General features: G+C 37.3%; 1 protein-coding gene and 1 long non-coding RNA gene across 9 annotated transcripts; one reads left to right on the top strand and one right to left on the bottom strand.

Moving 5' to 3' along the window:
- Positions 1 to 45: 45 nt before the first annotated feature.
- LOC105569916 lies at positions 46 to 1,583 on the bottom strand. The gene is made up of 2 exons (XR_001009550.1): positions 649 to 1,583; positions 46 to 567 (listed from the first exon to the last, which is right to left on the bottom strand). It is a non-coding gene; the product is annotated as an uncharacterized LOC105569916 (long non-coding RNA).
- Positions 1,584 to 1,803: 220 nt separating this feature from the next.
- On the top strand, positions 1,804 to 25,356 carry LOC105569914 (multidrug resistance-associated protein 1). 8 transcript variants are annotated; one of them, XM_012026760.1, is made up of 23 exons: positions 1,804 to 2,370; positions 6,698 to 6,997; positions 7,263 to 7,400; positions 7,681 to 7,794; positions 8,461 to 8,660; positions 9,097 to 9,117; positions 9,207 to 9,392; positions 9,610 to 10,243; positions 11,123 to 11,269; positions 11,375 to 11,459; positions 11,550 to 11,749; positions 12,033 to 12,534; positions 12,625 to 12,633; positions 13,190 to 13,367; positions 13,457 to 13,586; positions 13,711 to 13,930; positions 20,456 to 20,676; positions 21,519 to 21,699; positions 21,797 to 21,905; positions 21,974 to 22,100; positions 22,970 to 23,492; positions 23,574 to 23,820; positions 24,774 to 25,356. In XM_012026760.1, the coding sequence occupies exons 1-23, from the start codon at positions 2,320 to 2,322 to the stop codon at positions 24,886 to 24,888; spliced, it is 4,638 nt and encodes a 1,545-aa protein (XP_011882150.1). In that variant the 5' UTR covers positions 1,804 to 2,319; the 3' UTR covers positions 24,889 to 25,356. The 8 variants fall into 8 exon arrangements, with proteins under 8 accessions (XP_011882150.1, XP_011882148.1, XP_011882149.1 ...); XM_012026758.1 differs by lacking the exon at positions 20,456 to 20,676 and adding an exon at positions 17,088 to 17,308 and having other exon boundaries at positions 1,805 to 2,370; XM_012026759.1 differs by lacking the exon at positions 20,456 to 20,676 and adding an exon at positions 16,216 to 16,436 and having other exon boundaries at positions 1,805 to 2,370.
- The last annotated feature ends 186 nt before the right edge of the window (positions 25,357 to 25,542 follow it).

Here is a 25,542-nt window from a genome sequence, read left to right as displayed (position 1 = left end):
GAGAGAGAGAGAGAGAGAGAGAGAGAGAGAGAGAGAGAGAACAAATTTCCATAAGTTTTTTATTGGCGAAATACAAAATATAATAATAACAATCATGTTATTATGCTTATAATTAATCACAAGTCCCAAACCTGCACAAGCAGATTCTTAACGGAGTCTTACATTAGAGCGAATTCGGTTACTTGCACTAGTGACTTGTTTACAGTCAATTCTTATATTTAAAGATCGTCTTAAAATATTTGGCCAGTAAAATGTGATCTGTGTAACATCCATACGGATCATTCTTTGGCCAAATATTCTTTGAACATGCATTTAAGACAAAGTTAAATGTAAAAATTGACTATAAATATATTACCAAACTGCCACTACAAATCTAACGAAGCCTGTTGTACACACAGTTTACCGGTAAAATCTGTTCGGTTTCTGTTGTCATGAAATCGTGTCAGTAGACTCGGTCGACACAAACTTTATATATTGTGAATACAGATAATCATGATTTTTTGTTGTGGGATTCTAAGTAAATTTGCTGTCAATCTAGCAGAATATACTGTTAACATATTTTGTCTCCTGAAATTAATATTTATTAATGTTACAATTAATAAGTATAATTGTTATAATTAACAGATATAAATAATATTCGGGTCATACTTTGCCAATCGACGATTTACAACGATGACTAATTGAGAATTTATTTCAAATTGCAATGAGCAAAACTATTAACATTATTGATACCAAAGTAACACATGCAACTTCATTTAGATACATTTTTTAAGTGATCGTTTTAGTCGTGTCGACGATCTGCTAACATTGTCATTCACATGATAACGTTATACTACACGTATTACGTGTTACACCATTATGCGCAATGTTACACCCGTATACTCTGTGTACTAATGAGATTGCTCATTGTGATTATTTCGCACGTGATAGAAAGAGACAGAGGTGATACTGAATGTACTGTACACATATGTGTCACATACACACATGTATGCGTAATCTTTGTATCACGTGATCACAGGCATTTTGCTGAAAGTACTATAAAAAAATGAAAGTTATTAAAAAATTACTGCATGTATTTGAAAATAATAATTCATAATTTTCCGCAGACGTTGTGTGTGATAGTGTGACAGTGTGAAAGGATTTCACGCACCAAAGTAACGGCGGAATACCACGTGATCGAAACCGAAGAGATCAAAGAGCCGACAGAGGCTCGGTATTCATAGTCGATTCCTATTTCAAAATCAACTTAAGTGTTGTCTTAAGAGGCTAACACAGCTCTGTGATTGGTTAAAACACATTACGAGTATACTGAAGATGAGCTTAAATATAAGAATGGATTGCGAATACCGGCCAGAGAGTGGTCACGCTAGTTATAGGGCCATCGCACACAAAATTGCATAGTTGCATATGCATAGCACAAGACCGTCTGGACCAATGAGCATGTTATGTAAATCAATATGGCGACTCAATGCTCGATGTTCATTGGTTTAAACGGCTTTCATGCTATGCACATGCAGCCATGCAATTTTAGGCTTGTTTTCTATTGCTGCACTGGTGAACTAGTGCAGTAAGCTAGAATGAGAAAAAATATACTTGTCCTACTCTAACTTATTGCACTAGTTCACCAGTGCAGCAACAGAAAACAAGCCTATGGTCCGCGCGTAGAATTCACTACGGGCTCAACATGGCGGTCGGCCAATCAGCACGCGAGAAACCGATTGCGCTTCTCTCGTTATTTAGGACTCTATGTCCAGCGAGCGTCATAAAGATGAGCGATACTCACGAGCGTTGCGAGTACCAGAAACTTATCGTATACCCCTGATCGCGCCACACCGATACACGCGTCGCGCATACAGCGGTGGTGTCGCGGATACTTTCACTCGTATGCCCGGACACGCTCGGAGCACGACGCACGATCGCGTTGCCGCGACGAACGGCGATGGACCGCACTTCGACCGCTTTTCGCAGTAACGTCGCGAGAGGCGGCAGCGGTGACGGCCAACTCGGATGACTCACGCGTGTCGCCTCGTAGCCGAGCGCTGGTGGCTCCCCTCTGCTGCGTGTATCTCCCCTGTAGCCGTGCGCCTCGGTTGCCGTTCGTGTTGCAGCAGTGTGACACGGTGCGGTGTACGAATCGTTGGTTCGAGTTGAGGAGAAGGGAGCGATTCCTGGGACAAAGAAAATCGGCCGCGCTCTCTCCGCCGATCTCAGTGTGGCCCGCGCGCGGTGCAGTCAGGTGCGGTGTAGTGTCGTGTCTCGTGCGGGGCTCGGAGTTTCGCGCGAGAGACCCGCTTGCCGGCGGATCGTAAATGTGTCATTATGGCAAATCAAACGATCGGAATGGACCAGTTCTGCGGCACCAAATTCTGGGTGAGTGAGAGGACGAGAAGGAGCGCCCCGGAGCCGTTTCTTTTCCGCTCCTTTTGCCTTCATCCCCTCACGCCTTTTCTACCCCTCCCCCCCTCCCTCCCACCCCCCCCCTCTGTATTCCTGATTCCCTCGCGTTGCGGTTGTCCCCGCGGGTCGCATATGCGAGACTCCCGGGGGCAGCCACGCTCGGAAAAGCCGCTCTGCGTGCTCCGTGCACGAACACCTCGATCGGTCAATCGTCTCGAGACGTTGACGCGTCCGCGCACGACGCTCTCTCGCAGAACCTCGCGGGATCGAACGAAACGGCACGGCAATTTGTCCCTAGACGCGGAACCGCGACAAGTTCGCGCCGAGCGAGAAATCCCGTAGCCCTCTCGATCGCGACCCGCCAATCCCTCCGATGTGATTGATCCGCGGACGGGATTTTACGCGAAATCGGGATGAACCTCGCGGGCACCCCGCGAGAGGAGTCCCCGGCCCGTTCCGTCTCCGCGCGAGCCTCCCGCGGATCACGGGGCGATTGGAGACGTGAAGGGCCCGTGTATAGATCGCGGCCAAGTTCACGCCGGAACATTTGTAGCATTTTCGCGTCTAGGGAAAAGTCACGATCGCCACCCCCCTGGCCATCACTTGTCGCCTCACTTCTCCGCGCCTCGTGCCTTCTTGGACGCACACACACGCGCGCGCGCGCGTACGTATGACGCGTGCGCGTGCATACATACACGCGTATACGCCTTCTGATTATAGAGCCGACGCGATAAAGCAATGTCATTCCCTTCGATTGCGCGATCTTGACGAAATTACAGAAATAAATCTCGCGCGCGCGCAAGGCCGGAGCGTAATCCCAGCGCCGCGTGCACAAATATCGCGCTCAAACAAATGCTTATCAAATTGGGATCCGCGCGTATCACGGAGCTCCTCTTCCGTGCGTGAGCTCGAAGGCAAACAGCGTCGGGCGCGTGTGAAGATGCCTTCGTGTGACAAACAACTCGATAATTACCCACGCAATCCGCGGGGATGAGATGCAGTCGCGGATACGGTCGGGACAATACGGCGCCTCTCCCGCCAATGAGAATGGACAGCCATGAATTTCGGCTCCGACCAAGGACGTGCGACCGTAACTTTCGCTCGCGGCAATATTTGGAGAGGATAATTCCCGTATCGGATAGACGAGAGGGAAGCGGGGAGGAGCGTTGGCACAACTAAAATAGCGGAATGTGCGCGCCCGACGCGTCTTGCTCGCTGTTGTGTAATAGTTTAATTTCCTGAGGCGCGTCACGCCGAGCGGAGCGGCTTGTATCGTTGGACTCTTCCCTTCTTTTGTTTTTTTCTTTACATTCGGTCGTGGCATTACGGCACTCGGTGCATTTGTAGCTCTCAAAATGATCGATTAGTACCTCGAGCGGCGAACTCTTTGTAACGCCTCGTACATTGGAACAAATTGATTCAAAAGAGAAACTTTACGAACAACACGACCCGGTTGCACTGTTACGTAACTTTTAACTTTATCTTAATTCGCTCTCTTTCTAACTGTTTCCCTTAAAAAGAGACAAAGAGTTAATTAAGCAAAAGATAATGTTAAACGACGTTGGTGCAACCTAACGCAGGTTGCATATCTTGGTGCCTCAACGAAGATTTATCGTTAATTTTTGTTTCTGTTGGAGAATTGTTTGTAGCCAGCAAAATTGATAACAGCAATATTCTAGTAATACCTTCTGGGGAAGTTTAGGTTTCACGACTAAATATTAATCATTCACCATCCGGCAACCATGCGGGAGCCATTACGACTGAAGAAGACAGTAGCCGCGAAAGCTTGAAAGCCAAGATTAATCATTCACACTGGATAAAAATGTATTTCGGTACCAGAGCTAGAACAATCTTTGTGAGGAATATAACCGTTTATGTACCACAATTAAACGTTATAATGAATGGACGCCGCAGAAAGATTTCCTTTCTAACATTCGCTAACAGTTTAAATAGAAATTCTACTTCTGTTATTTAAACTGATTAAGTACGAAACAATTAACGTTTAATTGTGTCCGCTTGCATACAAATTACATGACCTGTTTGCACAAATCGAAAGCAGCCTGCAGTTCAGATTAGATCAAAGAATAGCGTCGAATCAGTAAAACTAAGATTAAAAGCCTAATAAAAAAAAGATTACTGAAGAACTTTATTTTATGTAAAAACGCGCATCTTTACACCCAAAGTGTACCCAAATAGCAACGCGTGTCTAAAAGACGTCATAAAGATTTCTTTAAGACACTTTTTAGACATACATGTCTGAAATACAACTTAATGCCATCTTAAAGATGTTTCTTAGACATGCATGCTATCTGGATAGTTAGAGAATGACAAACTATGGGTGCCAGATCTTGCAACACGTGATGTAAAAATACAAGATGACATTGCGTATGTAACCAATTTTTGGGGCAAATTGTTCATTGGTTCTTGCTGCGCTCAACCGCAATGATTCAGCCGTCACTCCAGAATCCCCTTAACCTTTCCATTTGCGCGATCCCTTTATTTCTATGTCAGTCTCATCGGAAACGTCGTCCCATTAATGTCTTTTAATGCTCGTTAGTCCAACGTCCAACGCGCAACGCGCAAGAAAGGAGATAATAGGAACAAATATTAAATACACATTGGTTACGTTCATAGGCAAAAATATAAATATTTCGAGTCATTACTGTATGACGCAACTGCTATTTATATCTTTCATTATATTCTTTTTCCTTGTGCGTAACATTCAATCGCTCTTCTCGTCTAATATTTAATATTTTATTCCTCTTCCTAGTGTTTCCTCTGTGCGCAGAACCTTTTTTTTTATGCAACACTAAAAATTTTGTCATAACTGAAAGAATCGCGAGATATTCGACGCAAGCTAACACGTGACTCTATTTCTATGTGAGTACAAAAAATGTAAGGAGATATTCCTTGGTTTATATGAAAAAACGTTCTGTGAACGCGTGGCTAAAGTGTTTTGTTTTCAAAATACACGGCTTCAAATTTGAGAGAAAAGAAATGAAAATTTCGAAAATCTAAGAAAACTCTTAGAGATATTTTATTCTTTTCCGCTTTGAAAATTACACGCCAGCTAACCAAGTCTTAGAGATATTTTATTCAAATTGGGGCAAATTGTTCATTGGTTCTTGCTGCACTCAACCGCAATGGTTCAGCCGTTACACAGCCGAACATAGGCGCGATTTCGTACACGGTTACCGACAACTATCAATATCGTTAACAACGTTGGTGCAGCTTTCCGCAGTAATTAAAAAAAACACACAAGAAGCAGTTTTCGTTGAGTTTTAATTCGGGATTTCAAACGAATTGTTGAACTTGGAACAAAAAACAATGGCGTATCGTTCTGTTCCGTCGATTTTCGACGGTAGATACATTCAAGGCAAATGAGATTTATCGTGTTAACGAAATAATTCCGGTATTACTTGATAAGTTAATTCGATTTACTTAATCGCCGGGGTATCTTGCACCACTTTATTGTCTTTATTTTGCAAACTTGTGACGATATCGGTGATGCAGATAATAATATTTTTCATCATTTCACTTGAGGATGACTAATTCTTTGATTAAACTCTGATTATCTTAATCGATGATTAAGTTATCAAATAACAATTAATATTGCTTTGTTGAGATGGATGAATTATTAATTTTGTTATCGTATGGGGAAAATAAATTAAGAACAATGAATTATGTAAAATAATTAATTAGAAACTTTGTGATTTTGTTGATTAAATTAATCGGACTTTAGTCGAAGCCATTCTAAAAGCTTTAAAACACTTCGATGAAATTGTATCTCGAAGTATTCTGCTAAAGTAAACTTAAGCCAATCAGACTAAATAATTTAAATGGACGCGGCCGGTACTGTTTTCATATCGTTAAGGAATGCTGATGGATCAGTTTACGTGCACGTGCACCAAATGCGCCTACCTTATTAATTTGCTTTCATATAGAACGTAACACGAGACTTGATGACTAATGGTATCGATTTTTACATAATTGGATAACTGCATCATTTGCATACTTTGTAATTTTCAAAATTAACTCCATAAATTCCATCCAATTCCATTGAGAGTTGGCTGAAGGATACATTTCTCGAAAACCGGTTTCTTTTTTTAAATGCATACATATAACGGAAAATATTGATGTATTGATATTTCTGAAACAAAATTCGACTCCGAGCTCGTCGTTAAGTATGTTGGTAAAGTTAAGCTCGTTAGTTTAATCATATCTCGTAATGGAGAGCGAAATAAAAAGAAGCGATACGATAGAAGGTTAATATTTTGGTCGTAATTTCTGGCTGTTCTAGGACGCTAATCTAACATGGTACACAAACGACCCAGATCTAACAGAATGCTTCCAAAAGACGATATTAGTATGGGTGCCATGTATATTTCTATGGGCGTTCTCGGCGATGGAAGCATATTACCTTTTAAATAGCAAAAGGAGAAACGTCCCGTACACGTGGTTATTTATTTCTAAGCAAGTACTTACAGTAGGATTAATTTTACTTTCCATAGTTGACTTAGGAATGGCGATACACGCAAGTACTTATCGTCCGGTCCACAGTGTTGATTATTGCACACCCGTTATAAAAATTGTTAGCTTTGTAAGTACAACATTATTTTTTATATTAATGTAGTTTTTGTAAACATATCTTAAAATTATTTTTCTATAGTTTTTTAAAATAATTCTCTCTCTCTTTCTCTCTCTCTCTCTCTCTTTCTCTCCTGTTACCGCTATTTCTGTATAAAATAAAAGTAATAAATTATTGATTTTGTCATAAAGAGAGAAAAGTAATTATGTTTACTTATTGCATGTTTTGTAAATTCTTTCGTATAATGTTTGACTTCAATTCTTTAATTTTATTTCAGACATTAGCATCAACTTTAATGCAATACAATAGAAAACATGGAATGCGAACGTCAGGTCTTTTATTCCTCTTTTGGTTTTTCCTTACGATATGTGGATTCGTCCAATATAGAAGCTTTGTATACAAATTCATTAAAGGGGTACGTTCATTGAATTACTTATCATGTTAATAGCTAAAAGCAATTTAAGCGTAGATACACTTACAAATAGCAATTTCTACGTTGGATTTGTTTACAATTTCTTTGGTCTCATCGTAACGGTATCTCGTATTGTCAGTATTGTGATAGTTTACAAGAAAGTTGGTTGTTGATAAGTGAAATAATGCGTTTCACAAAGAAATAACAGATAGAAAATTTATTGATCTCCTCAGAGAATTGCAATTCAAATGCAATACTCTCATAAAGAAATAAAATATTTCAGGCAGAATCGACGTACCCACTGGTGTCTTACATGATCTACTATCCGATAGTAGTGATATTGTTTGTACTTAATTTCCTGGTCGACGCAGAGCCTAAATTCTCCGAATATCCTACGGTAATATCTCCCATATCGATTGACACAATATATATGCTATCTAATATACAGGGTGTTGAAAAATGTGGTACCAAATTTTAGAAATGAGCAACATTTGTGAAAACAAACAAAAAATCTTAATAAGCATTCAAAACCTTTTACTTCTTTATTGCGTTGCGCATTTTCTTATCATCCGTTTTAACACTCATGTTTGCATTGTATAAAGTTATCAATTTTCTGTGAATTGCGCTATGTTTTGTAATGTTAGTTCCCCTGTTTTAATTGAATTGTTCTTTTACCCACTGAGGATGGTCCGATTTGCGACCGTATGTTCATACAAATATTAAATAAATCACTGACACTAAAATCTAGTCTCGACAATGAGCCCTTTTTACTATATGATTTTTTATCATACGAGCTACTGTCTTTTATTTTATTTCTGATCTATAAAGTATTATTTGTTGTATAACAAGTTTAAAGTATATTTAATTTACAGTAAATGTTTGATGTGTCCTTTGTTCATTTCAATACATAATTCGCAAGTTTTCATGCTACATATTCCTAAAATTTGTTACCACATTTTTTCAACACCTTGTATATGATGCGCATAGATGTGTAAAATCTTGGAATAAACTGTAAGATATAGAAGCTGTGTTGACGAACAATTTGAAATACGTTCACTCGCAGGTTGAATCGCCATGTCCAGAGCAAAGTTCTTCTTTTCCTTCGAGAATTTTTTTCGCATGGTTCGATTCCTTAGCGTGGAAAGGTTTTCGAAAGCCGCTCGAGACGTCTGATCTGTGGTCCATGAATCCAGAAGACATGGCCACGGAGATTGTGCCGAAATTCGACAAATACTGGAACAAGAACCTGAGAAAGACAGACGAGTAAGTTTAATTGATAAATCTCTCGGTACAACTCAAGGTTATCTGCAATCAATATGACTTGGCTAAGCTACTTTGAAAGTTACTTATTTAAAATTTCGCGAGGAGAAAAATATAGGGAATACATTTGTACATCGATATCAGTATCGATATGAAGCATACACATTCGAAAGAATGTATATTTTACATATATTAAGAGCAATAAATTGCTGATAATGTAAACATATATGTAGAATTATTTGCAGCTTTAGGAATTTTTTAATCGGTCTGTTCGTAAAGGTGCATTTTCCGAATATATTATTGCATTATCTTATCTGCTTTATAGCTAGCATATTATTTGCATATACCTCATGTTAAAAAAATATTTAGATGACAGTACAATGCTCTCTAACAAAGTATTTTTTTAACAACATGTTCATACATTTCTTGTGCTAACAAGGCTGATTTGGACTTACTTTAGGTAGGATGTGTCGTATAACATGTCTCGATTATTTTTATCATTCAGCCTAACAGGGACAAATATAACAGACTGTTTTTTTATACATATAGAGTAGAAAGTGCAAAAGCATCATACCGAAAAGCATCTGGACAAGTGGACTTTAACAGCGGTCGGAAAAAGAAAATTGCTTCCATCCTACCACCTATCTGCAAAGCTTTCGGAGCAACGTTCATGTTCGGCGCATTCTTGAAACTAATTCAAGATGTTATGACCTTCATTAGCCCACAAATATTAAGGTAAGTACAGAAAAAAATATTTATACACAAATCCTGATTTATATCCTAATCCTAATCTGCGTTTTATTAAGTAAATAACGTGAGACAAAACGGCGCTAATGTTGCAAAATTATTCCGATGTTCATGATGCGTTTATATAATATATGATAATATAATTTCTATGCATATAGTCATATTATAATATGACTTTTTGTAATGTTTTTTTCATATCTTTTAGGCTTCTGATTGATTTTATCGAAGGAGAGGAGTCAATGTGGAAAGGATACCTTTATGCTGCATTACTGTTACTTACCGCGATACTTCAGACGCTTGTGCTGTCACAATATTTTCATCGTATGTTTTTGGTCGGGCTGCGCATACGTACCGCGCTAATCGCGGCGATTTACCGTAAAGCGTTGAGGATGTCAAATGCAGCGAGAAAAGAGACCACGCTCGGCGAGATAGTGAACCTGATGTCCGTTGATGCTCAAAGATTCATGGACCTAACCGCGTACATAAATATGATCTGGTCGGCGCCCCTGCAAATAGTTCTAGCTTTATATTTTCTCTGGAACATATTGGGACCGGCCGTGTTGGCCGGTTTAGCAGTTATGATTATTCTCATTCCTATAAATGGGGTGATTGCCAACAAAGTGAAGACGTTACAAATTAGACAGATGAAGAGCAAGGACGAGAGGGTAAAGTTAATGAACGAAGTACTTAACGGTATCAAAGTGTTGAAGCTCTACGCATGGGAACCCTCGTTCGAGCAGCAGATACTTAAAATCAGGGTCAAGGAGATTCAAGTGTTAAAAGAAGCGGCGTATCTGAACGCCGGTACGAGTTTCATATGGTCATGCGCGCCCTTTTTGGTACGTTCCTTTTTCGAAACAGTGAATTCTATGTCATAATCGGAAAGCTCAGAAATATAAATCTTACGGAGCACTCTCGTAACGCGAACATTTTTCTCTCTCAACTCGTATCTTTTTCTTCCTTCTTTTTACAGTCTTACAAAATCTTATAACTTACTAGGAAACGAAGTGTCCCCCTCCGATTTGGATGAACTTTGAATGTATTGTTATCCAGCTAAAAATAAGACACGTATTTTTTTTATATGTGCCCATACGCACTTTTAGGGGGTGAGACACCCCTGTGAAAATATCTTCGAAACCATAAGAGATAGAAAGTTCTATTTTTTTAATTAAATGGCTTTAAAAGTACTAAAAAACGGCGGAAGAAAAAAATTTTTATTAAAAGAATTTTGCAACATACCCCCATCTATACAAATTAAACAAATTTTTTTAATTTTGTTATCGCCAAACAAAAGGTTAATTTTTTTATGAATTCAAACATATAATGTTGCGTTTCGTAAAGTAATTTTAGAGAAATAATTAAAATCGTCTCTGTATATTGCGCTATTTGGTCGTCCACGCGATCGAGTCTTCACGCAACACGTTTTTCCTGTAATAAGAGATAACAAATACACTTGGGAGATATTCTAACTATATATCATCATAATGGAAAGAGGGGAATACTTCATAACGTTTCCTTGTTAGTACAATTCTTTTAAAAAAGTTTTACTGTATATACCTTCTTTTGGAAAAAATTTTTTGTCGAAACATGTGCCATGAAATAACAGTGAATATTATTTCTTTTTCACTTTTAAGATTTTTTATTACTTATATTGAATCAAATATCCTGTCTTTTTTTCATATATATTATCTTACTATTTTATAAATGTATCTCTGCAGGTATCTCTGGTATCTTTTACAACTTATGTACTTATAGACGAAAAGAACGTCCTAAATAGTAAGATTGCCTTTGTTTCGCTCAGTTTGTTCAATATCTTGAGATTTCCACTGTCCATGCTGCCTATGATGATTGGTAACATTGTTCAAGTAAGTTTATGTAACACATACATGTATATGATTTTCATCTATATACTTTAGAAATACAAATTTATGTTTTATGCTTGACTAATATTTTTGTGTGCACATTTACAGGCTTACGTCTCTGTAAAACGTATTAATAAATTTATGAACATGGAGGAGCTGGATCCTAATAATGTACAGCACGATCCATCGGAACGTAAGTATAAAATTTTCTCTTTTGAAATAATATCGTCTCTGCGTATGTTTATATAATGTCTACAGTATGCCTTTTATTACATTGATTTAGCGAACGCGTTAGTAATTGAGAACGGTAGCTTCTGTTGGGACAGCGAGGAAATTGAGAGACCAATACTACGAAATATCAATTTCCATGTAGAACAAGGTCAATTAGTAGCAATAGTTGGTACAGTGGGATCAGGCAAGAGTTCCCTTTTATCCGCTTTGCTTGGCGAGATGGACAAATTAAGTGGGAAAGTAAATACAAAAGTGAGTATTCTATCGTTGAGTAAAAAACACGAAATATAAAAACAAAACTTATATTTCTCTTGTGCAAACAAAAATGGTGACGAGATTGAAGAAAAGAAAATACAATATCAGGCTCTTAAATTAATGACTTACAATTAAATGGCTTAATATTAATTAATAGCTCTTAATTCAGTGTCGATAAAATCATAGAACGATATGTTTTATTTATACACATCTCACAGATTAGATGGATAAAAATATTGATTGTGGAATTTGAAGATTAATACTACGACATTTTTCTTAGGGATCAATTGCATACGTTTCGCAACAAGCGTGGATACAAAATGCCACGTTGCAGGACAATGTTCTATTCGGAAAGGCCTTTAACAAATCGATATATAATCGTGTAATTGAAGCGTGTGCACTGACTCCGGACTTCAAGATGTTGCCCGCGGGTGATCAAACGGAGATCGGAGAGAAAGGCATAAATTTGTCAGGTGGTCAAAAACAGAGAGTAGCCTTAGCTAGAGCTGTATATAACGATTCGGAAAATTATTTCCTGGATGATCCTCTGAGCGCGGTGGATTCGCACGTAGGGAAACACATTTTTGAGAAAGTGATAGGTCCGAATGGCCTGTTGAAGAAGAAGACTAGAGTACTTGTTACGCATAGCATCACATATCTGCCAGAGGTTGACAACATTATTGTTCTTAAAGACGGTGAGATAACGGAGTGTGGCACCTACAAGCAATTACTAGAGAAAAAAGGTGCTTTCGCCGAGTTCTTAGTGCAGCACTTACAAGAAGGTATCTATTAATAATTTGTGCTCTCGTCGCGTATTTTTATATATTGTACTTATTATGTAAATTTATTGTTACATTTTCCCTGGATTTAAGTTGGAAATAGTAAGTCCGCGAAAAAGTAATTACATTTCCTTCTCCTATTATGTATGCCTGCACAAGGAATACCGCTATATTTGGCTTGATTAGAGATCATTAACGATGAAATAATGTAATTTGATTTAATATCTCATTAAATCAAAAGTCTCGCCATCCCTTTGTTTGAAGTTTTTGCTTGCCGACAAAGTAGTAATGAACAGTTCGTTTGATACTTATCTTTTACTAGCGCAACTAATTCGATATAGATGCTGTCGTGATATGGAATTGTTTAATGCATAAAAAAACCATTTATATATCATAATTAAAATATCTTGCAGCTTTTACATTAAAATAACTTTTTGAAGTTTTTGAATTAGGATGTCTGTGAATTGCTAATTTTGAATAATTCCATTTCTAGTTTAATTCCAACAAATTGTTTCTCAACTCTTAATCTTTGAATTCCCGTACTTGTACCATAGTAAAAAAAGTGTGCATGTACGAGTTTCTTTGAATTTCTTCCCATTTGTACAGCATTGTGAACGATTTGTCATTATTCTAAAATCACACGATGAATTTGAAACAGTGCACGTTGACGAGGGTTCCGAAGCAGATTTACGTGAAATTAAACAGCAGCTCGAATCGACAATGGGGGCGGATGAGCTGCAACAAAAGTTAACTCAAGTACGGACCAGGATATCCGAGAGTCTAAGTGAATCCGGTTCTGTGACCGACAAAAAATCACTTAATGGTTCTTTGAAACGGTATGCTCTCATAAATATGATATTTCGTTATGTCGATTTACATCGTTAGTAATATTGATTTGAAAATATTGTACGTTGTGTACGAGCAGGCAATACTCGACGGATAGTCAGCAGTCGGTGAATTACGTGCATAGCAATAGTACAAAGGAGAAGGAAGCGCCGAAGCCCAACAACGTCGGGGAGAAGCTAATAGAAGTCGAGAAAACCGAAACCGGAAGCGTAAGTTGCTACAAGATATCACTGCTTAGGACGCACTCGTTACGAAGGCAAATATGTCTCCAACAATTCGCTTTTTACGAAGGAGAGACTACTTTTATACTTACATCGTGTTATACTTTTCAAGGTAAAATGGAAGGTGTACTCTCACTACTTGAAATCCATCGGATGGTTCTTGTCGATATCGACGATCGTGATGAACGCGGTCTTCCAGGCGTTCAGCATCGGCTCGAGCGTCTGGCTCAGCGTTTGGTCAAACGATAATCAAACCATTGGAAATAACACAATTGATACAGCGAGGCGTGATATGTACCTCGGTGTATACGGTGCACTCGGTTTCGGCCAAGGTATGTTTCCACATCACACGTTAATCCTTCTAACATATCCGTTTGTCAGATAAATTCGATAGTCGATATTGTATACAATTTCGCGTTTACGATGGACAAATATATCAGGTAAGCCTATCCCCCCTGCCCCGCCCCCGCCCCCGCCCCCGCCCCGTCACTGCTACATGTATCTATACATAAATTACATTTTTCTACCACAGAAGGCAATTACTTTATTTAATACAATGTTAACAGGCAATGGCACTTAATTTTGCTCGTCATAGCGTATTGTAACTCAAAAGGCATGTTCCCTCACAGATTACACATCATTGGGGTATAGTTTAATCTTAATGTAGTTCCTTCATTTTAAAACTCGATTAAGCCGAGTTACTAATAATAAAAAACCATCAATTAACTACTAATGTGATGATCCTTTTCGCTCGGAATAATGTTATAATATACGCGAATATATAACGTCATTACACGCGTTTAATTCTATAAAAGTAATACGAATAATTTCCTTTTAAGAAATCAAACTGAGTGTGGTTTGCTGTGTTTACAGAGCACTAATGTTACTAATTAAGAACTCAAAAGGCAATTAGAGAGTGAAACTTTTCAGTAGCCATGTGTTTATGATTGCAAGTGTCGTAGTCATGATTATCTACAAATGATCGCTTCTTTATTATTGCATGAAACGTCTTTCTGTTTGAAATGCCTTTTATTCGATGCAACTTGCACCTTCTGTTAAATGATTTATTAATCTTTATTCATAATTTTTTCTATACGCCAGAATTTAAATTTTATGACTGATATAAACAGAAAGTAACGCAGTAAAATTGTTGGAGGATACTTACACATGTATATACAATATACATGTGTATATATGTGTATGTGTGTGTGCGTGTGCGTGTGTAAATACACACAAGTGTATATATGTATGTACAATAAGACATTGCAATAATTTTTACATGCATTTTGCATACATATAATTCCGTTTTATATATTTCTGCTCAATATCTTTCTGTGATCTTGTGATCAAGCTGTAATCTATCAAAAATTTGTTTGATGCCATTTACTAGTTAATACTCCATTGTAACTTTATCTAATATGAACTATAAGTAACGTGACATTTATTATTTTATATTTTATATTTGTGTTTAAAGTTTACTATAGAAAACGAGGATAATTTTTTAATACTAGCACATTGCTACGTCTAATGTAAACATGAAGTAGAGGAACAAAAGAAAGCTTCCTAGCATTAATATCTTAAAATGTTTAAAGAAAAACGGGAAATCAGTACCATTGGTCGATTTATAATATTAATATGTATGCTTCTCTTGATTGAAATCAGTATATAATGAATGTAATCGAACATAATTATTCATTTAACTGAATGGAGGATGACTGAACATTTCGCAAAATGTTTGCGCTGATTTCCTGATCCGGTCATGCGTGTAAATTGAGACGGATGACTATAACAGCGCAACACTTTTATCTAGACGAACTCAAACAGGTTTCAGACGGAGGGAGACTTCAGACACTTCTCGCTTGCCAACCGCGATTACGTTTGTTCCTTTAATTTGGCTAAAGTCCTCACTGAGATGCATTGTGCCTGAATTTTTGTTACGTTTAAAAACACATATTGCGACACGTTTAACACTAAATGTGACCAAATTTCTTGCTCGAATCATCTACTGTGCAAAGTATAATAATGATAATCAATTTAGTTAAATGAAAATTAACTTGAGAATTACATTTAAACGCTCATACTGTACACTTCTTCAAATCCACCCTTATTTACATTCGTATGAAAAAATGCCTGTATATCGAAATACGAATGTCGAGCAAAACGTGGAATCGCACAGTCACGTCTAATGCTAAATGAGTTGTAATGAGAATGCGAACCGTATCTCGCATATGTCGTCAAGTTTTCTCCATCTCGAGCCACGACGATCTAACCGTTCTAACTTCGCTTTTCGTTTCGTTGTTAACTTATTGTTTCCGCTAATGACTAACGCCAGCTAGATTAGTGTGACTTTATGCCTAATTGAAATGACAAAGATTAATTGTTCTTAAACCTCCTATGTAAAGGCTTTTTTCCTATAGCGTTCAAATTTAACTATATGTGTGCATCAGCAAGTCAATTTGAAAGACAAAGCAGTACAAGTCGCGTAAAAGTAACCGATATTTTTTTTTTGTAGAACTCACGAGCGAGTAGTTGGAGGAAAAAAGGAATCTTCCCCCTGCCCCCCTCTCCCCGACACGAGACAAGACGCCGCATTTATTTACTTTAAATTAAATTTCAGCTACTTTTGTAGTGCTGTCGCACGCAACGTTGGCTATCGGCTGCCTACGGAGCAGTAAACTGCTGCATTCCGAGTTATTATCCGCCATGCTACGATCACCTTTAGGATTCTTTGACACTACGCCATCCGGCAGAATATTAAACCGTTTTGGAAAGGATATTGACGTAGTAGACAACGTTTTGCCTCCAAATCTTAGGGCTTGGTTGTTGTGTCTAGCATCGGTATGACGAGAGTTTTGGTTTTAATCTCTGTATGCATCACTATATCAATCGGTGTTTAGAAGAAACCACTGGTCCACCAATCGGTACAAATATGATTAATTGTACACCGGCAATCAATTGAAGAGTTTCCGGTCTTCTCGCAGTCTCTATTCTTCATTAATGTCCATTAATGATTAATAGACGACTATCAGAAGCACGTGTTATTAACGAATTAACGAGCGATTGCATGCCTGGCCCGACACTATACGTGCCTCTTTTCTCACAGTGCAATCACACAAGGTACCATCTCTCCGTCACTTATTCTTATCTTCTCGTTGTCATACTCCGCGCTCCATTTCTCTGCCCGCAATTTATTATTTGCACCCATACTTGCCTCTCTTTAATTATGTGCACCTCAATTCATGTGTGACTGCAGTGAGGAACTTGCATATGACGTTTAGCTGAACCAGGTGATGAGCAACTAATGAAAATGAACATTGCCGATCATAGAGCCTTAAGATAACTCTGTCTCTCTCTTTCTCTCACTCACTTCTAAAGAGCCCTCGTTACATCCAACGCGACACAATTCGCGGACGCGAAATGCCTGAATATGTAAAAAAAAACTTATTTTTTAATCCGATAAATCATAAAGTTGATTACCGATCGTTGTAGGCGTGACAGTATTCGCAATGGCTATATTCCTGGCTAGAGGGACGGTACGCGCTTCTAGGCGTATCTTCGAGGGTACGCTGCAACGTGTTCTTCACAACCCAATGTCATTCTTTGACAGAACTCCGACTGGCCGAATTCTCAGTCGGCTTGGTAAAGACATTGATGTTCTTGACAATATCCTACCGATTATTCTACGTACTTGGGTCACTTGCCTTTTTGGGGTATGATATTCATATAACTACTGTATATAAGTAATGATCTCTGTGACAAATTGTTATGAATTAATATTAAGTCTGTTACTTGTCGAGCGATACTTGATACACATATTGATATATACAGACTGTCCCAAAACTCAGAATTGACCTTTGAAGGGGTGAAAGAATAAAATTCTGAGTTCTTTTTTTGTCACTTTTCTCTCCGATCATTATTCACTGAATTGTTTAACAATTAAGTTGTACCCATCCCGTGCGCGCTGCAGTGCCGGTTTATACTTAACGTCCATACTTTTGAAAATTAATGACTGGTACGTCAATTTATTTAAAAACAACAAGACAAATGAAATAACACGGGAAGGTATGGGCGTTGAATGGGACACCGGTACTGTCATTCGACTCCACATTCATCGACCTAATTGTTTAGTAACTCGGTGAATAATGATCGGAGAGAACTGTGACAGAGGAACTTTCATCTCAGAATTTTATCCCCTCTCTTACTCCTTTAATAAAATCAATTATGTTTTTTGGGACACTTAATTTTCTTATTTCAATTCATATTTTAATTTACTTTTGAGTATTGACACTCGAAGGATTCCCGTTGTTTTCTATTGTATTGCTCAATGATTTACGTCATACAAGTAATTTATATTTTATTGATTTTACATCGAAATTAAGGATGGAACCAAGTTCAACATGTACTTAAAAATTTAAGTTAAATCCAACAATCCATTTTCTAGAATTCGAGCAATATTTCATACATTGTATAATACTTACAAAGCAATTGTCCCACCTAGTTAGTTTCAAATTTTTTAATAAGTACTTGTAGAATTTAAACTATAAATGTACTTATAAATAGTTCCTATTGTACAAAATTTTTTACAAGTAATACTCAAACTCTAAGAACAATATTGGCAGTTTAAAGAATGTGTAAATAAGTAGAGATTTCAAGTGTAACTTTTATTCTGTAGTTTCAATCATATTTTTATTAAATTTCTTTACTACTTATTTTATTATATTTATTTCTAACAATTGAGATAATCTAATATTTGTAATTTTTAAAAATGGTACTTATAAGAAATTCGAACATATTGTGTGAATTCAGGTTCGAGTCTACTTGAAAGTACTGCTTTCAGTTTTTAAAGTAATCATAGAGAGTTTGAAGCTATGCCAACAAATTTGGACTTAATTGTAAAGTACTTGATCCCATCGCTAATCAGAGTTACTTGAAACTCGATGAGATTTACAAATGCGAAATAAAAGAATATTTTTTCTTCTATCGATAAAATCGCGCGTTTATGTGTATGTTGTTCCATATCTTTTTTATATATATTAGAAACTTGATAGACGTGCAATGAGTTAAAATGCTGCTTTCCAGCAGTAGAAATGTACATTTTTTGTCGAATTTGGATTTGATTGCTGGAAATTTGAATGTAGCATAATTTTGACTAAAAGTTTTAGAAGAAACGGCGAAATATAGTAACTTAGCCTGCCGGCTAAGCGTGTAAGGGCACGGGTACGCTACTTGACGCGTGTGAGAAGTTTCCGGCAATCAGCACAGTGGATCAACAAGCGTGAATGAAATACGACAGAACATGGTAAGAGATATCCTCGATGCTGCTTACTTGGCTCAAACAGCACTTGAGCGGCTTACCCGTGCGTCTTATGCGTTCAGCCGGCCAGGTAACAGGTACAAAATTTGACTGCTTTCTTCCTCGGCTTAATTTTTCTTCGAATACATCAAAAGATAACGATATCCGTTTTTTAAGTGAGAGAGCAACACATGGTACAATCGGAAAGAAAAACGTATCTGTGTACGAGATCGATCAAGTCCTAATTCCGACGGTCTGCTAGGACTTAACTGCGAGAAGATATAACTGCAGGAGAAACACGCAAAGTCATATCAACGAATCGTACCTTTTCCGTAGTGCTAAAGCTCGTTCAATTCGTCTCATTTTTGGGCTTTATTTTACGAAAGGGTGATATGATTCACGAAAAATGCTTCTGTCGGATTTTACATTATGCTATCCAGTCGCATCGCGGAAGTAGCATAAAATTCATCGAGGTTGACCGTGGTCATGTAAATTGCTCATGTGGCGTGTCCAATTGCTTTATTTCAGGATTAAAACGTGGTAGGGCCGGATAGCCCGCTGTTTGCCTCCTTTAGGAGATGCTATCGTTGATGATGTTCATTTTCGTTTACTGTCAGTATATGTATTTGGGTTCGGCGACTTATTGTTAAAGACGCTAAAGAATGGCGATCGTCTTGTTTTTGTTCACTTAAACCATTTAATATCACTCAAGACAAAACTTGTCTTCGTCAAATCATTGTCACATTTACATTATCATTATCGCTTAGCAAACTTTACAATTGTTTTCTCTTACATTCGTATCGATTTCTTTTTACATTAAGTTCTTTCTTTGTTTCAGTTACTGTTTGAGAACGTTAATTTGATCTTGTCTCCCGACTGTCGTGACAATTTGTACGATTTGTATATAAATCATAGTGCAACCATAGTGTAGTAATCATTCAGGGAATGGACACAATTATACCAGTAATATTCGTGTTCAGAAATGGTCTTGCTTGTGCTTGGTAACGCTTATTACTCTATTACTTGCTTGTATAACATCCTCCTAATTACGATTCTGCCTTCTGGAAACGTGCAATTTATTTGTATTTCCTGTTGCTATATATATATTTATATATAGATATATAAATATATAGATAAATATACATATACATATGTATATACCAAGTCTGGTAGGCCACACAGCAAACTCCACATCTTCGCATAACGTGAAATCAGAACGATTAAGTTTAAGCCTATGATATTGCCAAATTGCACTTGACAATGTAGCGGCATTACGATAGAAAAGACAAAGATAAATGTTGTTTATAGCAATCGTTTAACAGTTGCAGTAAACCTCGTTAAAAGGAGAAACGAGCACGTTTAAGTCCGACAATCAGATCAAGAACTGTCCTTTAATCGTATAATAAATGTCTCATCTAACGTACAACACATTGTCTGCTTACGAGATAAGTTATCGTTAATTCTTTGCGCATTATCGTTGTTTTTTTTTTATTTTTATTTACGAATCGCGCATACTATATCAGGTTGCGGTTACAATGAAAGTCATCCATGTCTGATGTTGTAGCGGTGGCGAGCTTTTTCTGCGATTTGGCACCGCAGCTGGGTTGTTGGTTGGCTGCTCGCCAGATGCACATAGTGATGCTGCGTGCTGTGATGCGTGCCCCATTGACCTTCTTTGATACGACTCCTATTGGTCGTATTATCTCCAGGTTTGCTAAAGACGTGGACGTACTGGATACATCTCTTCCCCCACAAATTTCTGATACCATCTATTGCTTGTTCGAGGTAATTTCTTTCGTAGCGCGCCGAGAATACTGATTGGGATCTCTCCTTATCATTGCTTTCCCATATCTTCTCGACCTCGCAGTTTGAGTTCCACACGTATACCATCACTATCCACCTTGCATACACCTTAGACAGCAATCAAATATGTTATTGTCCCCGGATATATAATTTGTGTTTGTCAAGAGGTGCCTGAATAATGGTGGTATTGGTATATTATTGTACGCTGGACAACGTGGATGGGGCATAATCCCGTCTGTAGCTTTGCAAACTGGTTTCGAGAGTACATTTGGAATACGAATAAATATGCCGTAGAGCCTGCCGTCGACTATAATTGTGTCCGTTCTCGCAAAACGACTACAGTCGATGAATTCCTCTGTCTATACCGGAGTAAGAGGTTTACTTTAGCAAGTTTACTTAGCAGTATCGAGTTTTCACTTGAAACAAATATCTTAATATCTTGACGCTAACGCTTATATGTACTTGTCTAATGCACAGCAATAATCATATTCACAGTACATGTTGGTGGGCCTATGAAACGACCAGCGCTAGCTTGTCTTTGTTTTGTACAACGTCTGCTGTCCGGAAGAAACATAGGCGCTTCATTCAATAGAATTTTCGCATGGGAGATATTATCAGTCTCTTTATTTATACCTCTTTTATGAAGCTGATTCGTTCGATCAACTTTGCGTAATTCTTTATATTTATACATTTTTCCGACACGCAGATATTTCTTCCTGCTCCGATTAATTTATATCGCGCACAACACCTCGCGTTCACAGTCTTGTGAGAATAATGATAAGATGGGATATTTTCAGTGTTATTAACGGTTGTATGCATTGCAGGTGATAGCTACTCTTGTTGTCATAAGCTACAGTACACCTATATTTGTCGTGGTGATACTGCCAATAGGCGCGATTTATTACTTTATTCAACGTTTTTACGTTGCAACGTCGCGCCAATTAAAACGATTAGAGTCCGTGTCAAGATCTCCTATATATTCACATTTTAGTGAATCGGTGACTGGTATGTTTAAAAGTTATATACGCATGCCCTGTATAATATTTTACTTCGTCCAAATGTTTATGTTTCTCTAGAAATAATCTATTTATCTGTCATTTAGGTGCACAAATAATCAGAGCGTACGGTGTACAAGAACAATTTATTCATGAATCTGAAAATAGGGTAGATTTCAATCAAGTGTGTTACTTTCCTAGCATTATTGCAAACAGGTACATCTTTATATGCTATAATTACATTTCTGTATACACAATTATTAATTAACACGCATATGTTGTAGATGGCTGGCCGTGAGATTGGAGATGGTTGGAAATTTAATCATATTCTTCGCAGCATTATTCGCTGTTTTAGGTAGAGATACCATGAGTTCAGGACTCGTTGGTCTATCAGTCAGCTACGCCTTACAAGTAAGATATAATTACGATTATTCACCAGGGTTATATAGAAGTCAACTTTGTACTTTTAAATGGAATCTCCTATTTTTCGTTGTACGTTCTCGTAGTTTACGAGAACTTGTCGAAACATAATGAAGTTTTTTTTATTTGGTATTTTTTGAGTTAGGGCTTGAGTTATGAAGCTTGACAGTTGCAATACCGTCGTCATTAGTATTACCCAAAGTGTACCACGCGGAGGTTGCACGGTCGAAATTACATCTGAGTTATATTTAAATTTATAATTGACCTTTAAGAGGACGAAAAGGGATAAAATTCTGAAACAAGAGTTCCTCTATCACTTTTCTTTTCAATCTTGATTTACTGAGTTATTTAACAATTAAGTCGACTAATCCCGTGCGCGCTGCAGTATCGGTTTAAACGCTGCAAAGATCCCACGCTTAATGTCCATACTTTTAAAAATAATAATTGGCTCATCAATTTATTGAAAAACGAAACAATAAAAACAAATAAAAAATTTAGAGAGATGATGAATGAAACACTGGTACTATTATCCGACTCAGATTGCACCGACCTAATTTGAAATAACAGTGAATAATGGCCGGAGAGAAATGTAACTCAGGAACTTTCGTATTAGAATTTTATCCTCTTTACCTCCTCAAAGATCATTATGAATTTTGACACATCCTGTATGTATTACAATGTAATATTTTCTATCATGTCGATATTGTCGATCGAACGTTTCTGATGAACGTTTTAAGCCGAATCAAAATATTCAAAAGCACTTACAAGTCACAGCATGCAACTTTAGTGATATTTATATGTCACTTTATGAAAAAATCATATACATTCATGTATAAGAATTCATGTTATGTCTGCTACAGATTACCCAGACCTTAAATTGGCTGGTGCGCATGACGTCTGACGTCGAGACTAATATCGTCGCGGTAGAGAGAATAAAAGAGTACGGCGAGACCCCGCAAGAAGCGCCATGGAAAAATCCAGAGAATACGCCTCCGAAAGAGTGGCCTAGACATGGTCGCGTCGACTTTAAGGACTTTAAAGTCCGCTACAGGGAGGGATTGGATCTCGTGCTGCATGGCCTGACGTTCAGCGTTCTCGGCGGCGAGAAGATTGGCATAGTAGGCAGAACCGGCGCTGGAAAGTCCTCTTTAACATTGGCGTTCTTCAGAATAATTGAGGCGGCCCACGGAAAGATCTTGATCGACGATATTGATATTTCTAAGCTAGGGCTTCACGATCTGCGTTCGAGATTGACCATCATCCCTCAGGATCCCGTATTGTTCTCCGGAACGCTAAGGATGAATCTGGATCCTTTCGATTGCCACTCCGACGAAGAAGTCTGGCGAGCATTAGAGCACGCTCATCTGAAATCTTTTATAGCAAGTATGAATGATTTTTATGGATTTTCTCTTAAGGAATTTCGGCGACTCGTACTTTTTAAAAGTATACTCTATTTTTTTTCAGACTTGCCAAGCGCCCTTTTACACGAAGTTTCCGAAGGCGGAGAGAATTTAAGCGTAGGACAACGACAGTTGATATGCTTGGCGAGAGCGTTACTTAGGAAAACGAAAGTTCTCATATTGGACGAGGCTACAGCCGCGGTTGATTTAGAGACAGATGATTTAATTCAGACTACCATCCGCCAAGAATTTAAAGAGTGTACAGTTCTCACAATAGCCCACAGGCTCAACACTATTTTGGATTCTGACAGGTATGTTTCAAATTATTTTAACATTGTATTTCTCGCGCACGTGTATATACGTGTGTACTACAATTATTTTATTTAGAATGGTATTTTATACAATATCTGTACTTATGTAAATTCATCTTTCTTTTTAAGACAAGTAGATAATAATATATTCCAGTTCTTACCTAATTTCATATTTTTTGTCTAATTGTTCTGAATAGAGAACGAACAATTATATGTAAATACAAACACACTCACTCCAAGAAAGCGGTACACTTAAGATTTGGGAAAAATCACAAATTTTCCAACGACAATAACTTCGTAAATAGTAGATCGAGATGATATCGAGATGAATAAAAAAGCATTTTAAAGAGAAAACTCTGTACTATCATGCTTTTATGCTATTGACTCGCGACATTCGACTCACGCCATGTGCCGTGGCAAACTCGGACTATCATTTTTCAATTTTGTATCCTTTTGTTTTGTCATACGCCATTTTCATACACAAATTTATCGCGCAACATTGAAATGAATTGCTTCTTAAAGTAGAGATTCCAAGCTTTATTTTCATTTTTTATAGACCTTTCTATCTTTATTATTTACGAAGTTATCGTCGTTTGAAAATCAGTAATTTTTTCCGCAAATTTTCAGTATACCGCTTTTTTTTAGAGTAAATATATTTTAAAATATAATTAAAAATGATATAATCATGATTTTTTAAGTATAAATTAATATTCCAAGAAATGGATAAAAATTTCAAAATGAGTGTAGTTGTTTAATTTAATTCGCGTTGTAATAATCTTTTTAAATGTTTGAAATATTTACTACTTGAAGTTGCACCTCACAGCAAAAAATTGGTGGACTACTTCTATTTTAACTTCTGCTTTTATTATGTTAGAGTAATTTTCTATATTTGATAGGATCACAAAACTATTTGCTACTTTCAGCTTACATCACAAATAATAATTATGTTTCAGGGTGATTGTATTGGACAAAGGTCTGATCGTCGAATATGATTCTCCGGAAGTGTTACTTCGCAATCCAGCTAGCTCTTTCTACAGTATGGCTAAGGATGCAGGGTTAGCTGCTTAAGCAAAAAAAAAGAATTTATATCACATAATCATTTTTTTAACGTCTATACGTTATCCGCGAGCAGACGTTGAAGTACACGCAAAAACCATAGAACAAAAAGAAACGCGTAGCCTTAGTATAGATTAATTTGTATAGTGAAATGTTTCTACGCAGAACAAGAGAGTTTTACGTAATCGACAGTGCAAGTAAGCTGATTTCTCGTCAGAATTGTTGTCAGATCTTATCCTCCGTGATGAGTAATGATTTCTCGATTGCATCGTCGATTATCGAACCTCATATATCCTAGAATAAGTTTTGTAGTGTGGTCTTTCATCACGAAGCAAGCAATGCGATACACCTCGGTTCTAAACTAACGTCGATATACGATAATCCAACTTTAATTGGGCAGTAATCGGGTGGATTCCTATATCCCTGATTAATATGTCAGCATTTCAATAAATAGAGCGTTAATGAATTATTTTCTTGCAACGCGCTTTGTGTTCTTTTTTGACAAATCCATCTTTATAACTTTTAATGAAATTAACGTACTTAATTGTGAACGTTTTTAAAAATACATTATAACAAGTTTTTTATTTACTCGTTTATAGAGCAACAGCATTTAATTAATACATAATAATATATACTAATTAATATTATATCAAATTATATTTAATC

The sequence above is a fragment of the Vollenhovia emeryi genome, unplaced genomic scaffold (assembly GCF_000949405.1).
Source record: "Vollenhovia emeryi isolate VEMERY1.0 unplaced genomic scaffold, V.emery_V1.0 DF939122.1, whole genome shotgun sequence".
Taxonomy (NCBI): Eukaryota; Metazoa; Arthropoda; class Insecta; order Hymenoptera; family Formicidae; genus Vollenhovia; species Vollenhovia emeryi.
This window is presented reverse-complemented; position numbering and strand designations above follow the sequence as displayed.